The sequence below is a fragment of the Odocoileus virginianus genome, chromosome 28 (assembly GCF_023699985.2).
Source record: "Odocoileus virginianus isolate 20LAN1187 ecotype Illinois chromosome 28, Ovbor_1.2, whole genome shotgun sequence".
NCBI classification, from domain to species: Eukaryota; Metazoa; Chordata; class Mammalia; order Artiodactyla; family Cervidae; genus Odocoileus; species Odocoileus virginianus.
Window position 1 is genome coordinate 33,960,336 of NC_069701.1, and position 13,010 is coordinate 33,973,345.

Genomic DNA, 13,010 nt, shown 5'->3' on the forward strand with positions numbered 1-13,010 from the left:
GTCAAGTCACTCAGTCGTGTGCGACTCTTTGTGACCCCTCGAACTGTAGCTCACCAGGCTCCTCTGTCCATGGGATTCTCCAGGCAAGAGTACTGGAGTGGGTTGCCATGACCTCCTCCAGGAATCTTCCTAACCCAGGGATTGAACCTGTGTCTCCTGCAGCTCCTGCATTGCAGGTGGATTGTTTACCACTGATCCACCAGGGAAGCCCCCAAAACACAGACATGCAAGGAGCAAAGAAACACAAAAAACTACCAGAGCTCTCATTTTTGTAATTGGTCACTTTTGTAACTGGTCACAAAGTTGTAGTTGATAACCATGGCTTCCTTCTTCAATTCCTATGTTGATAATTCCCTTTCCCTCAGCTCAAGCTTCTGCTGCTGCTCTGGGTTCTCTACCTGTTGTTGTTCAGTCACTAAGTTGTGTCCGACTCTTGTGACCCATGAATTATAGCCCACCAGGCTCCTCTGTCCATGGGATTTCTCAGGCAAGAATACTGGAGTGGGTTATCATTTCCTTCTCCAGGGGATCTTCCTGGTCCGGGGGTTGAACCCGCATTTCCTGCATAGCAGGTGGATTCTTTACCACTGAGCCATCAGGGAAGCCCTCTTTACTGTTAGAGTAACCCAAACCCTCATTCCTAAAGGATATGAGTTCTGCTTTTGGAGGCGGGGGCATGGGTGTACTAATAGGTGCCCCAGAGCATCCTCTGGGTTCCAGGTATAGTCTTTCTTGTCTCCCTCGTGTAGCTGCAACCCAATTTTCCCTTGAGACTCAGGATCAATCATTCTAGTCAGTAGGTTGGATGCCCCCCCCTTCTTTTTGTTCTTTGACTTAGTGGCATAAGGAGCCCAGATTAACCAGGTGGCAATCTCATTCTCCAGTTCAGTAATACATTGTTCTGTCTCCTTGTGGAACATGACTCACTTGAGAACTAAGATCTCCAAATCAGCAGGCTCAAATTTTTCAGTGTAAAAGGCAAAAAACTCTGGGGGTGGTTTATTAGGTGTAATAGTGAGAGAAGTCATTCCCACTTCTACCCATTGAATCCTGGACCCATGTGTACTGGCTGGGGGAACAACAGTACCATATAATGGTCTCTGATTCAAAGACATACTTAATTCCGTGAATTAGAACCCGCATCCTTTCAGGATGTTTTCTCCCTACTGATGCTGTAACTGAGTCTACCGTGAACCATTCTACTTTTCAATTACACCACCTTCTTCCAGGCAACGAAGTATGTGTGGTTAAGACCAGTTATTTCCAGAGGCATAAGCCCATTGCCACACTTCCTTTGCTGTGAAATGAGTTTCTCGATCAGATGCAATGTTGTGTAGAATGCCACGAGGGGCACATCATGTCTCTGTTGGGAGGACCTGAAGGATCTTCACTTTTATGAAATGAGCCAAGGCTGGTGAGCGGGTGTGCAGAAGAACTGAGGCACTCCTGCAGGGGCAGGAGCAGAGTCTGGAGGGTGTGGGGTCCACACGGGAAGAGCCCTAGGAAACAACCCTCTGGGGTGCAGGAAGCCAAGGCCGGTAGGCAGGGGGACACAGGGGATCAGGATGCTGCTGCAGGTGTGAGGCAGAGGCAAGGTGAAGATCACCAGGCCTGGGCTGGGGCTAAGAGACCAGTGAGCTCCCCGTCCCCTGCCGGCACACAGCTATGGCAGAACACCTCTGGATGTCCCCACACATATGCACCTCTGACTGTGCAACAGGAGCAAGAAAAACCAAAACATCGCAGGCTGGAACCAGGAAGCAAAGCCCCTTTCTTCCTGCAGTGTCCATCCAGTGCCCTCTACTGACGCAGCCTAACATGGTGCTCACTGAAAGGGACATGCTTTCAGTCTAGTCCATGACTGCAGAACAGGTATTGAAGTGTTTGTCTGAAGCTGAGGACCAATATGTTGATAACAGCCACACTGGGAAACCACTAAATATTTACAAGTTAAACATTATACTTGTAAATCAACATGGATCATAGAAGAAACCAGGCTTCCCTGGTGGCTCAGACGGTAGAGAATCTGCCTGCAATGCGGGAGACCTGGGTACGATCCCTAGGTTGGGAAGATCCCCTGGAGGAGGTCATGGCAACCCACTTCAGTATTCTGGCCTGGAAAATCCCCATGGACAGAGGAGCCTGGCGGGCTACAGTCCATGGGGTTGCAAAGAGTTGGACATGACCGAGCAACTAAGTATATATAGCACAGCACAAAGAAAAAACCATAAGAGAAATTAGAGAGTACTTTAAATGACATCGTAATGAAAATACAACATTTAAAATCCATATCATGGGGACTTCCTTAGTGGTCCAGTGGTTAAGAATCCACCTTGCAATGCAGGGGATATGTGTTTGATTCCCGGTCGGGGAGCTAAGATACTACATGCCACAGAACAACTAAGCCTGCCTGCCACAACTAGAGAGTCCATGTGCCATAACGAAAGCTTCCCCATGATGCAACAGAGATCCCGTGTGCCACAACAAAGACTTGACATAGCCAAGTAAATAAATATTTTTAAAAATGCATCTGATGCAGCTTCTGTCAGAAAAGAAGATCTAAAACCAAATGTCTAATTTTTCACCTTAAATCAGAAAAAGCAAATTAAGCCCAAAGTAGGAAGAAAGAAGGCTATATTAAACATAAGACCAGAAAAAAAAGAACATGGGTAAATAATAGATTAAAAAATATATGAAACTAAAAGTTAATTCTTTGAAAAGTTAGTTGATTAAGCTTCAGCTAGATTGTGGAGCTTATCCCAGGAAAGTAAGGTTGGTTTGATATTTAAAAATCAATGGGTGAAATTCACCAAGTCAGCAGAATAAAGAGGGGAAAGTATTTCATCATTAATTAGTTGTATCTGTGACAAAATTCATAACATTCACTTGTGATTAAAAAAATATCTGCAAACTAAGAGCAGCTCGTTGTTGTTGTTTAGTCGCTAAGTCATGTCCGACTCTTTTGTGACTCCATGGACTGTAGCCCACCAGGCTCCTCTGTCCATGGGATTTCCCAGGCAAGAATACTGGAGTGGGTTGCCATTTCCTTCTCCAGGGGGCCTTCCTGACTCAGGGATCAAACTCAAGTCTTTTGCATCTCCTGCACTGGCAGGTGGATTCTTTACCACTGAGCCACTAGGGAAGCCCTAAGAATTGCTAGCATGTACCAAAAATCTGGACTTCCAGAAGGAAGCAGGTGTTCAGCATAACCCACATAGTTTGCACAAACAATTGGGGCACAGTGAGACATTTTGGATTGATGGAAACCTTTCTGAAATACAAGTTCACAAACACCAGCCAAAGGCTAACCTCGCAAGTAGGACTTGTAAGGATAGCAATCTCAGGCCTGTTATGTCAGCTCCTTTCTGCACAATATCACAACCAAACTGGTTTCTTTCCAGAAAGGCAAGGTTGGTTATACCTTTAAACATCAATGTGACTCATAACATTAGCAGAATAAAGGGAGGAAAACAGACTGCCTCAACAGATGCAGAGACAGCATTCAGTAAAATGTATCACAAGCATTTCAGCAAATTAGAAGAAGGGACTTTCTTAAACTGATAGAGAGTATCTACAGAAAAATTTGTCATTAGCATATTAATTGTGAAATATAATACTTTCCCCCAATGTTTGGTAAGAATATCCATTATCACCACTTCTATTTAACATTATACTGGAGGTCTTAGCCAGTACAATAAGGTGACTTGAAAAACTGACAGTACAGGGATTGAAAGGGAAGAAGTAGCACCATCTTTATTTTCTGATGATATGATACTGTGTACATTAAAATCCAAAAGGATCTTTGTATTCCATTGCTCAAGATGTTTGTCTAGGTGCAAGCACTCCATCAAAAGGTTCCAGGCCCAAACCATACTGAAACATTACTTCCCACCTACTTGGAGAGTGATGATAATAACTTTAAAAACTGAAAATAAAAGGTGTTGATAAGGATGCAGAGAAATCGGGATCCTCGTACAGTGCTGGTGGAATGTAAAATGCTTACAGACACAGTGGAAAACAGTTTGATGGCTCCTTGAAAATGTAAACATGTGACTATGCACTATTTCAAAATGCTGCTAAGGCCCTAGGGCCAGTGACTGACGCCACCTCACCCGCGGGCTCAGCAGAAAGCGACTCCCGGAGTGGCCATTAAGACTTACCAGCAGACTTCACGACACTTCATGGTCAAAATGACACCATTTTCCACCTCGGCCCAGTGTTCAACATCTGACAGTGCTTTTGGGATCTCTCCAGAACAAACCAATCAGGTATGACCAAAACCGCCACTTGTGAAGATTTTGCAAGCAGCAGGTGCACAAGGTGAAATGTTCACTGGTAAAGAGGTCATGCATTATCTAGGCCAGTATACATTGGTGAGTTACGATCAGCAGGAGCAGCAATATGTTGTACAGTGGTGGAGATCTTTCGGGAGAACTCCTGGGCCGTCGGACTTTCTCTGTGAAAGATCCAAGCCATCTCTCTATGATGTGCTAAGGAAGAATCTTGTCACATTAGCTACTGCTGCTACAGCATGAGTAACTTGCCCAAGATGAGATGCCACTAACAAGAGAGCAGATTATCTGTGACTGTCCAGTCCTTGCTGTTTCTTTTGTGCCACACACTGACGTTTCCTTAACCCCTACTTGTAACAGAATTTGCCCCAATTAATTTTTAACACATTTAAAAAAATCTGAACATTAAATCTTTAAAACATTTTTTTAAAGTCAAACATGGAATGACCATAAAATTCAGTAATTCCCTCCTAGATGTATATTTAAAGAAACTGAAAACAGATACTTCCACAGATACTTCTATGGCAATGGTCACTGCAGCATTTTTCTAGCCCGAAGGTGAAAACTCATGTCTACTTGTCAACAGATGGATAAACAAAATGTGGCACGCGCGCGCGCACACACACACACACACACACACAGAGGAATATTATTCAGCCATAAAAGGGAATGAAGTTCTGATATAAGCTATAACATGAATGAACCTTAAAAACATGCTAAATGGAATTATGCCAGATACAAAAGGACAAGTATTGTATGATTCCATTTACTTAAAATATAAAGACTAGGCAAATTCATAGAAATAAAAAGTAGATCAAAGGTTAGCAGGGCCTAAGGGGGACAGGGAGAAAGGGGAGTTACTGTTTAATGGTTACAGAGTTTCCCATTTCCATGATGAAAAAAGCTTTGAAAACGGTGGAGATGGTTACCCAACATTGTGAATATAATTAATGCCATTGAATTGCACACTTGAAAAAAAAGAAGTCACTCTACTCAAATTACCTGGTTTGAGTGTGCCCTGTTTTCTGTCCTACCCTGACAGTGGCTGACAGTCAAGTCAACCTGAGTCCAATCAAAACTCTTCTTTCTGCTTCCCTGTGGGCGGTAACACATGCTAACTGCTCCAAACCATAATCAGGTTTCAAAGCCCAGTTCACCAGTCATCTCTTGAAAACTCTCAGTTCCCATCTAGAGTACTTTGTCTTCCCAACTCCCATGCACATCAGGGGTCACGTGGTGATCATGTTTCATCTTCCTCATCTTATTTACGCTCCTTGAAAGGATCCTCTGCCTTGCCTGCTCAGTCGTTCAGTGGAGTCTTTTTGCGATCCCAGGGTTGTCTAGCCCACCAGGCTCCTCTGTCCATGAGATTTCCCAGGCAAGAATACTGGAGTGGGTTGTCAAAAGAGCCTCTAGTTCTGATTAATTCTGGTGTCTTCTAAGTACCTGTTTGATAAATCGGACGCACTAAATCCCCTATTACCCTCCCCCAAAAGACTGCTTGCTAACAAAAGACCCCAACCCCCAACCCGCATTTGCAGAGCAGTTTCTTGCATTGTCATACCGTCGCCTAGGATTCCCTCATGCTCAGACGGTAAAGAGCCTGCCCTCAATGCCGGAGGCGTGAGTTTGATCCCTTGGTCCTGAAGATCCCCTGGAGAAGGAAATGGCAACCCACTCCAGTAGTCTTGCCTGGAAAATCCCAGGGACTGAGGAGCTTGGCGGCTATATGTAGTCGATTGGATCACAAAGAGTCGGACACGACTGAGCGACTATTACTTTCACTTTTCTTTTTTTCGTGCATTGTCAGACCGTTAGTAAAGAGAATCGTGGGGTTAGGGCCTATTTGCCAATCCTGTGGTCACATTACCACTATTGGCTGCTTCTGCCGATTCATTGTAAACTCTGGGTGGGGAAGCCCAACAGCTGCTCCCAGCCCTGGGGGCCTGCGGACTCCAGCTCTGTGGGTGGCCACTGTGCTGTCAAAAGTCGCCAGTCAGAACCCCAGCAAAGGCCATTTGCGCGCACGCGCGGACGCAACAGGACGGCCTTCGCACCAGGCAACCATAGAGTGTGACGGGCGGGCAGAGAGGCCAGAATCTCGGGCCGCTCCGTCCCCCGCTTCCGGCAACGCCTCGCTGCTCCAGGAGTAGAGGTAGCCGCGTACGCAGTTTCCATGGGGACTGGAGATGGCGCCGCGAGGTGAGATTACGGAGGTGTGTGAGTCGCTGGTCCTGATCGCTTCTATACTTCACTCCTTTCTCTCCTATTGCTCGACTTTTATAAACCCTCTATTGTCGGGTATTATGGACATCACTCCTCACTTGTCCAAAGCAAGGTCTAGCAGCCTCAACCTCCCTGAGTTCCTGAAGGTCTCGGGGTGCGGGTCTCAGATTCCCCCAAATTCTTGGCCGGGCCTGTTCTAGGCCAGCTCAGTTACAAATTTGCAGCGTGACTTCAAACAAGCCAGTGCTGGCCTCTGCACCCCAATTTCCCTTCCCAAATAGTAACGAGGTTAGATCTTAAAGGGGCTTTGCCTTTCGCGCCCGAAGCCTAGAGTCAAGTTTAGCGGACACTACACACACACAGCAACCCTACACACACGGACACCCTACACACACACACACACACACACTCTCTCTCTCTCTCTCTCTGTCTCTTTCTCTCTCCTCATCAGCAATCAGAAGTGCCCCAAGTGGCCCTTTCCATTAGCTGCGACCTCGTGTTTCCTTCAAGTTAGACACAAACCCGTTGAAATAACTGAGGTTGAGCTGCCCTCCAGCCCATCTCTTTTTCTCTGTGTTCACATTTTCAGGTAAACGGTTGTCCTCCACCCCGCTGGAAATTCTGTTCTTTCTGAATGGGTGGTATTATGCTACCTATTTCCTGCTGGAACTCTTCATATTTCTGTATAAAGGTAAGGCCTGGGGTTTGACTACCCTTGCCCACATCCCTTCCCCACTTCAGCACAGAGCCAACTCCCACCAAAAACCTTCCTATTTTTCATTCTTTTCTGCCCCCTAGGGATTCTTTTCACTGTGAGGTAGAAGTCTCTTCATCAGCTGATTTCCTGAGAATGATTTAGTAGGAAGCTCCTGGGCAAGAATTTCTTGAGTTTGGGAAATGTGGGATTCTCCCTTCCAACTCTCCCCCATCACCTCTTGCTGAACTCCACTTTCAGCCCGTTGATGACCCTTGGAAGCTATTCAGCGGCCTGTGTACCTGTGTACAGCTGATAATGGTGGAGGGTGGAGTCCTCATAGGCTCCCCGAGTTAGGAATAAAACCCCATAACAACATGCCCGCCTCTAACAGAAACGCAGCCACAACGAGTTAACACATCCTGCATCAGGTTAACAGATCCTGCCCACATCTCACTAAGTGGTTCATGGAAAGCTGATAAGACTCACGTGTGTGGGAGTTCTCCTGCGTACTGTTCTGTGTTTGCAAACTCTGACTTTTGTGTTGGCAGGTCTCCTGCTCCCATATCCAACAGCCAATCTAGTCCTGGATGTGGTGATGCTCTTCCTGTATCTTGGAATTGAAGTAATTCGACTGTTTTTTGGTGAGTGTTTGTCCAAAGAATATTTCCATTCTTTCTGAGATGAGCTGGTATCTGTAACCTGATTAACAAGGAAAAGTACATAACCTAGGCTGACCATTCAAGAGATTGGATCTGGTGGTATATCCCATTACCCCCTCTCTGAAGTTTCAAGCTGCTTCATATTTTGGGTCAAGATGTATCTGTCTGTTGCCCTGCAGGGCCAGAAGTGGGCAGTGACATGATATTAGATAATTCCTTCCCAGTTGTCTAACTGTTACAAGAGTGCCTTGTTCCTCTCACTGGTTTGCTTGGGAGAATAGATTCATCTGTAACTCCATGTCTGGAGCAGAAGATGCCTGCACAGGTCAGCATTAAGATCCCCTTCATTTTTCCGAACAAGGATTTCTCTAGGACAAGTTTTGTATTCCCGGAAATACAGAGCAAGCCCTTATTAGTTAGAATATGTCATCCCTGAAAATGTTCTTTAAACACACTGAAGAAAAAAAAAAAATACTTTCAGCACATATCACAAGGGATAAAGAAAGCTCACATAAAATGCTAAGAAAAAAAGCTAGTTTTAAAAATTAGCAAGGGAGGGAATTCCCTGGCTGTCCAGTGGTTAAGATTTCAAGCTTCCAACTCAGGGGGTTGGGTTTTGATCCGTGGTTGGGGAACTGAGATTCTGCATGCTGCACGGCAAAAAAAAAAAAGAAAAAAAAAATTAGCAAGGGACCCTAATGGGCAGTTCACATAAGAATAATTACAAAGGACCAGTAACCATGATAAAATGCCCAAACTCACTAACAAAAAGCAAACTGGAAAAACAAGGTAACATTTTCACCCATCGGATTAAAAAGATTTCCAAATGCCCAGTATTCAAATAATTGCAAGAAACAGTTCTGTATGGTCTCACACTCATGTGAGTATTTATATTCCCTCACCCCTGGAAATATAAATTAGTATAACTTCTTTTGCTAATGGTTTTACCAGGTAAAATTCATATTCTTAGACATTAACAATCTCCCTTCTAAAACTGGTTGAAAAAAACACACTTCTACAGATACACAAATATATCCATATGAGGATGTTATTGCCACATATTTTTAGACATCAAAACATTAGAAACAACCTGTCAATACAGGATTAGTTAAATTATGATATTGGTTCAATGAATTGTTCATAGCCATTAAAAAAGGTAGTTATGTGTGGAAAGAGTTATGATAGAGTAAAAGGTAGTTACATGTGGAAAGACGTCTAACTATGTTAAATGGTTAAATAAGTTGCCAAACAGTATGCAGAGTATGATTCTACTTTTATGATAATGAAAATAACAACACCTGACTATACACATAAAAAAAGTCTGAAAGAGTATACCTCATCCTGTAATAATGGCTTTCTCTAGAGGGTGAATCATGGGGTCTTTTAATTTCTATATTTTCTAAAATGATTTTCTATATTTTTTCCTTTTTTTTTTGGCCATTCCGTGGGGCATGTAGGCCCTTAGATCCCCAACCAGGGATTGGACCCATGCTCCCTGCAGTGGAAGCACAGAGTCAACCACTGGACTGCCAGGGAAGTCCATATTTTCTGTATTAACTGACAAGCATTCAATGATTATATATTATTTTTATAATTAAAAAGATTTTTCCTCAAATAAAGATCCCATTGTTTCTTGACTGGGAGCAGGACCTTTCTGCGAATGACTCTAATCCCATAGCCACTCCAAAGCCTCCTGTTTTTAACACAGTGGGATCCTGTTAATAAAGTTGCACATCCCCATTCAGGACCATTTGCCTCTGCTTGCCACTCCATCCCATCCCACCCGCCTTTTCCTCTGAGGCCAAGGAAAGCAGGCCACTTGGAGGTGACTCCATGGCCTGTGTCTGACAGGTACAAAGGGAAACCTCTGCCAGCGAAAGATGCCACTTGGTATTAGCGTGGCCTTGACCTTCCCGTCCACCATGATGGCCTCCTATTACCTGCTGCTGCAGACCTATGTGCTCCGCCTGGAAGCCATCATGAATGGCATCTTGCTCTTCTTCTGTGGCTCAGAGCTCCTGCTTGAGGTGCTGACCCTGACTGCTTTCTCCAGGTACTGCTGCTAAGGGGCCATTTCCCGTCACTTGAGGGTTGGGTTCCCAGCCCAGGGAGGGATTCACTGTTCTTCTAAAGCTTGAAGGGTCTGGACTCTAGACGATGTTTAAGGGTGAGAAAAGTGTCTTTTTCCACTGAAAGGTGTCTTTCCTGAAGTTACACACTTAGGGAAGATATTCTTGCTTTCTGGGGCCAAGAAACTTGGATTATAGAACAGTTCAGGCCAGCTGCTCTTGTTCACTGGCCTTTTAACATTTTCTTTCTTTCTTTCTGCCATCAGTATGGACAGGATGTGAAGTACAAAAACTTCAGCCAGCAGCCTTCACAGGCTGAGACCATACATACCTCTGATACTTCAGCCACACCAGTGAGAAATGGCAGGCCAAGTTGTCCTGAGAAAGGTGGCAGCTTTTCCTCGGTACAGAGACCTGGGGAACAAACCCAGCATAAAGCCACTGGGTACCGTCTTCTCAACCAGGACCATCAGCCCAGGAGACTCCTACACTCCAGAATAGGGAGGGGCAAGGCTGGTGCCTTCCTGGCCCTTCTCGGAACCAGCTCCCTTCTGACCTCAGGTTTTCCTCTTTGATCATCGTGGCAAGAACATCTTGTGTGGACCTTTCAGGCTCCCTGGGCTTCCAGAAGGACCTGAGCCACAGGCTCCCTGTGTGTGCTGTGCCCCACATGTCCTGCAGGAGCATGGGGTGCCTCAGGAGGGTGTGCTCCCAGAGTGATGCAAAAGCCACTCATCTCATTTCTCAAAAACTGAGCTCCAGAGCTTTTTAAGTAGCTCATAGTGTTATTTTTCTACTCTTATCATGAAACAAACATTATTTTATAATAAATATGTATTTTCTATTGTGGGGGATTGTAGCCTTTTCCTTATGGCACCTGTCCCTAGAATTTCATTCACTTCGAGAGAAGGTAGAGACTATCCCCAGGGTTTGTTCTTGGCTGAGCTTAGTGACCCATGCAGACACAGAGGCAGCAATGAAGGTGTCCTCCTGAATTTCTCCCCCTGCAGCCCCAGTCTCAATGAATCCCTAAAGGCTTTGCCAGCTTTTGTGTCTTCTTCAGACCTGTCATCCTGACCGCTCATATTCTTCACCTCTGCCCCAAAGCCAGCATATTTTTAAAATTTATTTGTTTTTGGTTGTGCTGGGTCTTCATTTCTGCACTCAGGCTTTCTCTGGTTTTGGTGAGAAGGGCTACTCTCCATTGGGTTGCACGGGTTTCTCACTGCAGTGGCTTCTCTTGTTGCAGAGCACAGGCTCTAGACACACAGGCTTCAGTAGCTCAGCACGCAGGGTCAGTAGCTGTACAGCCAGCATCTTGTCTCTCACTGTACTTACAGATAATCGTCATCTTTCCAGGATGAGGCGTGGTTAATTGGAAGAAACATATTCTAAACTTACTGATGCTTTTTGGTCATTTAAGTTTTCAAGTGAACATAAAAACAACATATACTTTTATTTTTTAAGCTGGAGAAATGTTGCCCTAAATGAGTGTGTCGTCTCTTCTCCAAGTAACCATCTTTAAAACCGTTTCTCATCTTACATGACAGCAGCCATTTTTTTAGCTCCAATAAGCCATAACAGAAGCCACTTTAGGAAACCTTGAGCCATGTGGCCCCTCTGCTATCAGGTGAATCCTAGACTATCTGCTCTTACTCAGAGTAAAAAGTAATTGGCCTTTAAGAATGTCATGCTGGTTTTTAACTTCTTCTTTCCTGTGATCAGGCTCATTCTCATCCTACAAAAGTCTCCACTGTCCAAGCTTTCTCTTGTTTCCTGACCCTGTGTCCTTGCCTAAGAGCTGCCTTTGGGATCTATCCAAAGACTGTAGTAGATAGGTCTAATTCAGCATGAAACAGTAACAAAAACTCCAATAGGAACTTCCCTGACATTTCAATAACATATCCCATGAATACAGTTTTCTGTTGTTTCTCACACTGCCTTTTTGCCGGCTAGCCTTGCTTTGAAGAAATCACTGGTATCAAACTGGAGAACTCATTCTTCTTGACCTCCCTATTTCATTTACAGCTTCACTGTTTGTGGTTAAAGAATCTGCCTGCAATGCAGGAGACCTGAATTCAATTCCTGGGTCAGGAAGATCCCCCTGAGAAGGAAATGGCAACCCACTCCAGTATTCTTGCCTAGAGAACTCCATGGACAGAGGAGCCTGGCAGGCTACAGTCTATGGGGTTGCCAAGAGTAGGACACAACCTAGTGACTAAACCACCACCACCCTCCCAGCAATGCAGAAAAATGAATGGGAGGTTCAGTTCTAAGAGGCAGCTTATAATTCACAGGAGCATTAGAGAGCAATCTAATCTCACCCCTGACTTGGCAGGTTTAGAGATGAGGAAGTAACAGAGCCAAGCATCAACTGGTTACTAACTTGTTGGAAACTTTTGCCTTACTTGTCTCAGTCTGGATCAACCCCAGTCCTCAATGGGTACCACATGCGGATGGGAATGAATGATTGAAAATGGGCACAGAATTAAAACAAAGTCCTCACATTTTCTCCTTGGGTACCTCAAAGCATTGTGTTTCCCATGCATAGCTCCATAAATGTGCCTCTTAGTTTATTTTTGGCCCACCACCCTGCACGCAGGCTCTTGGTTCCCTGACCTCAGACCAAACTTGTGCCCCCTGCAGTGGAAGCTGGGAGCCTTAACCCCTGGACTGCCAAGGAAGTCCCATAAACGTTCTATTCTTGCTGCTTGTCAGAGCCAGCTGTGTGGACAGTCATCAGAGAACATCATACAATAGAAACAGGCAGTGGAGGATGGAATCAGCACAGCTAGTCTTTCAGGGTTTAATGTGTCAGGCAGTACTCACCGTAGTGTCAAGGGAAGCCACCATACGCCATACACACCTGAAGAACTAACATTCTGGGACAATGGAAAAGGACAGAGGAGCAGGCACTGGTCACGAGAGCTGACAGAGGTTGCTCAGATATTCATGCTCATGCCTAGAACTGCCAGGTGACTGCAGTGGCAGAGGTGACCCAGTCTTTCCCTTTCTATACTCCCATGGTAGCCCCTAGGAGAAACTGCAGAATGTATTTGCTTCTCTG

The 13,010-nt window shown here is 45.0% G+C and overlaps 1 protein-coding gene, 1 long non-coding RNA gene and 1 pseudogene across 4 annotated transcripts in view; 2 read left to right on the top strand and 1 right to left on the bottom strand.

The window, feature by feature from the left end:
* The window catches only part of LOC139031854 (uncharacterized), a 15,614-nt gene extending 9,166 nt beyond the window's left edge, over positions 1-6,448 (bottom strand). The window contains exons 1-2 of one of the 2 annotated variants that reach the window (XR_011484367.1): positions 5,857-6,448; positions 5,043-5,738 (exon numbers count right to left, since the gene is read on the bottom strand). This is a non-coding gene — a long non-coding RNA (uncharacterized lncRNA). Of the gene's footprint in view, positions 1-5,042; positions 5,739-5,856 lie in introns of those variants that run through there. The other variant, XR_011484366.1, reaches the window with a different exon arrangement.
* On the top strand, positions 4,067-4,535 carry LOC110153025 (protein Mdm4 pseudogene; annotated as a pseudogene).
* Positions 6,419-10,792, top strand: TMEM216 (transmembrane protein 216). 2 transcript variants are annotated; one of them, XM_020916893.2, is made up of 5 exons: positions 6,419-6,494; positions 7,108-7,209; positions 7,764-7,856; positions 9,726-9,927; positions 10,210-10,792. In XM_020916893.2, the coding sequence occupies exons 1-5, from the start codon at positions 6,482-6,484 to the stop codon at positions 10,223-10,225; spliced, it is 426 nt and encodes a 141-aa protein (XP_020772552.1). In that variant the 5' UTR covers positions 6,419-6,481; the 3' UTR covers positions 10,226-10,792. The 2 variants fall into 2 exon arrangements, with proteins under 2 accessions (XP_020772552.1, XP_020772553.1); XM_020916894.2 differs by having other exon boundaries at positions 6,420-6,508.
* Positions 10,793-13,010: the final 2,218 nt, after the last annotated feature.